General features: G+C 43.4%; 1 protein-coding gene across 1 annotated transcript; it reads right to left on the bottom strand.

Moving 5' to 3' along the window:
• Positions 1-2,416: 2,416 nt before the first annotated feature.
• Positions 2,417-3,094, bottom strand: LOC121541335 (claudin-4-like). The gene has a single exon (XM_041850313.1). The coding sequence runs from the start codon at positions 3,092-3,094 to the stop codon at positions 2,417-2,419; it is 678 nt and encodes a 225-aa protein (XP_041706247.1).
• Between the last annotated feature and the right edge of the window lie 329 nt (positions 3,095-3,423).

Here is a 3,423-nt window from a genome sequence, read left to right as displayed (position 1 = left end):
TTTCTGGTGTCCTTTGACAGCTCTTTGGTCTTGGCCATAGTGGAGTTTGGAGTGTGACTGTTTGAGGTTGTAGACAGGTGACTTTTATACTGATAACAAGTTCAAACAGGTGCCATTAATACAGGTAACGAGTGGAGGACAGAGGAGCCTCTTAAAGAAGAAGTTACAGGTCTGTGAGAGCCAGAAATCTTGCTTGTTTGTAGGTGACCAAATACTCATTTTCCACCATAATTTGCAAATAAATTCATGAAAAATCCTACAATGTGATTTTCTGGAATTGTTTTCTCTCAATTTGTCTGTCATAGTTGACGTGTACCTATGATGAAAATTACAGGCCTCTCTCATCTTTTTAAGTGGGAGAACTTGCACAATTGGTGGCTGACTAAATACTTTTTTTTCCCCACTATACACAGAAGGTCAGTAGAAATAGAACAGTTGTTTACACTATATGGGGATGTCTTTAAAGGGCAGACCAACACACAGAGAGTCAGTGTATAGCCAAATACATTTCCTTAAACCCCTTGGATCCTGCTGAGGAATATGAGACCCAACACACACCAACACAATATATTTCATAAGATCCCTGGTTGACCCTACTGCAATAAAGGAGCTGTAAACAAAAATACAACACTGTATGCCGTTCATCCCTGACTTTTTCATTTCTACTGAAAATGACTTTACGAACAGAACCAGATCAAAACTATGTCCTTGTAGTTCCTCACTACTCAGACACAGACTATAAGGAACTAGGTAGAAATGGGGAGTCTGGGGAGGTGAACCCAACGTCAGAATTAGCATCAATTATTAGGAAGAAGTCATAATTACGTCTGCAGCTGTGACCAAATGGGGAAAACACAGTTAGGTTTAAATCTAAATCAGTTGGTATGAACAGATAGACCAATTTCTTTTGCCCTTTTACAGGAAACCATAGTGAGAAACTAATGAAGCAGACGTGAAGTTGAGCGTTTATGGTAAATAGGTCAGGCTGGTGTCTGCGTTCGATAAGAGATGTCAGGTGTAAACTTGGCCTAGGGTTGGCAGGACAGAAACAGAGAGGAAGTGATGGGTGTGAAAACAGCAAGTAACTTGCACGCAGCTGTCATGGGTCCCTTACCGACTGATTCTGACAGTTGTTTTTACCCAAATGTGTTAGCCACAGCTTTATAGGGTGTTTACATTTCATAATGGCCTGAAATAAATAAGAAATTAACGCGCATTAATAATTTTAGCGGTTCATTTATAGGGGACATGTCCATTTTGGTGGGTAGGGGGTCCCCTCAAAGGCATTTTGAAATGGGCTCCCAAATCGCTAAGTCCACCCTAGCTTACATTGGCGATGATGGAATCGTATTTTTGACCCACTAACATCTGGTTATCAACTCAGACCACGAGGTAGGAAGAAGAACGAGGTTCCACCAAATGAAGTCAGGAGACAGCACAAGAGTTGCAATTTAAAAAGAGTTGCATTTTATTGTAAATAATAATGGAAAAGTTGTTTAATTTGGTGGTATTTCCACCACCTATAGAAACATCCCACTTCAACCCCAGCCCTTAGACAGCATGCTTACATCTCCCTCTCAAGTGGTTTTAAAAGGAAGTGGTAACTGTGAGTCGATTCTGTGCATCACTGATTCAACACATGGCAATATATTTTATGTGGCCATTTATAGTAAGGGTTACTGATTCAAAGAACAATATCAGTCCCTGAAAGTGCCAGTGTGGGTGCAGGCTTTTGTTCCAGCCAGGCAGTAACACACCTGATTCAACTGATCAAAGTCTGCATTGAAGACTAACATTTTAAGTGTAGCCATTATCAATCATCATATTGCTTTCAAGAATAGGATGTGACTCAACAAAGAGATTCCAGAACAGTGGAGATGTTATATTTCCAGAGAAGATCCTGGATGCTACAGGCCTACAGCTTCATTCTTTGCAAGCAAAGTTCTAAAACAGCAGATTGTTCAATGTTCTTTTCTCACAGATGTTTGTTGCAGAGTTCTTCTGTGATACTAGAGAGCCCGGCCAGTCAGAAGCCCAAGGGCGCTTGACGTCATCTGCTGCCATGGAAACACAACCTGTACAGATGTGGTGAAGTGTGTGGTCGTTACCGTGTGTGAGGAACTGGTGAGCCTGTTTCTACCCCAACTGTTTTGTTGTTGCCCTGGCAAAAGTAAGCAATATGGCAATATTGCACAAGCTCCCCTAAAACTTTTTGAAGACTAATTCTGTGCACTTCTATTGAGAAACACTGTGATATGGTAACATAAGATCAGATGAGATACCAGTGATGGAATTTAAGTGAGTTGTGAAGTTTGGAATGTCTCTCTTAAAGCAGTAGCAGCAGCAGCTGCACCAGACTATGGTCCCAACCACAATATGACATAAACTCCTCTATGACCTTTAGCAGACAGAGCTGTTAGCGAGAGGTTGATTGAGTCGTTGTTGAGTCTGTCTGGATCCTCTTGAAGATGCAGCAGCAGAGTATGGTCCCTCCTATCAGGAGCATGGAGGCGGACCACCTATTGAATTGAGCCAAGTAATCCAAAACACTTGCCTGTGCCCATGCCCAGGAGCAAGGCGGCCGCCCCCAGCCGAAGTACAGCAAGGCCCCCAGCTCAGTCTTTCCTCCAATCCTATTGGAGGAATCACTGATGATTGAAATGGCTACCATGGAAACAGGGATGAGGATGAGAATTCCGGCCAGCATGAAAAGTATTCCAGAGATAATTATCAACTTGGCCTGAGACGTTTGTTCTTTGATGCAGTTGGTGCACTTGGCTCCAACCATGGAGACCGTGACCCCCAGAACCCCCAGGATGATGGCAGTGAGGATCATGGCTCCGGCATACTCCATACTGGGGGGCCTGTTCCCCCTTAAGTTGTGCACATTACACTGTGTCTGTCCCGTGCTTTGGGTCACACAACTCATCCAGAGGCCGCGCAAGTGCACCTCTGTGGTGGTAAAGTCAGCTGCTATGAAGGTTGTCTCTATCCAGGTGGGGAGTGCACAGATCACGATGGTAAGTATTAATCCTATGACTCCCAGGGCAATGCCCATGACCTCCACCATTTCCACGATATCCACGATATCCATGCCCATGAAAATGCTTTATCACTGACTGCGTCTAGCTCAGCAGATTCGTTCACTCTAATGTTCGTTGCTGAGGTCTTCTATAAGATTGGAGAGCTGAGCCACTCAGAAAACCTCTATAACTGCTCAATGCTTTGATGTCACTTAAATATATTGTCATGGAAACATAAATCCTATCAATACGGATGTGGGGCAGTGTGTTGTTGCGACCCAAATGGAGTATGAGTATATCAGACATTAGGAACACTTTCCTAATATTGAGTTGCACCCCCCCTTTTGCCCTCAAAACAGCCTCAATTCAACGGGCATGGACTCTACAAGATTTTGTACTC

Source organism: Coregonus clupeaformis, chromosome 27, assembly GCF_020615455.1.
Source record: "Coregonus clupeaformis isolate EN_2021a chromosome 27, ASM2061545v1, whole genome shotgun sequence".
In the NCBI taxonomy this organism is placed as follows: domain Eukaryota; kingdom Metazoa; phylum Chordata; class Actinopteri; order Salmoniformes; family Salmonidae; genus Coregonus; species Coregonus clupeaformis.
The sequence above is the reverse complement of the archived record's forward strand: the minus strand, read 5'-3'. Positions and strand labels throughout refer to the sequence as shown.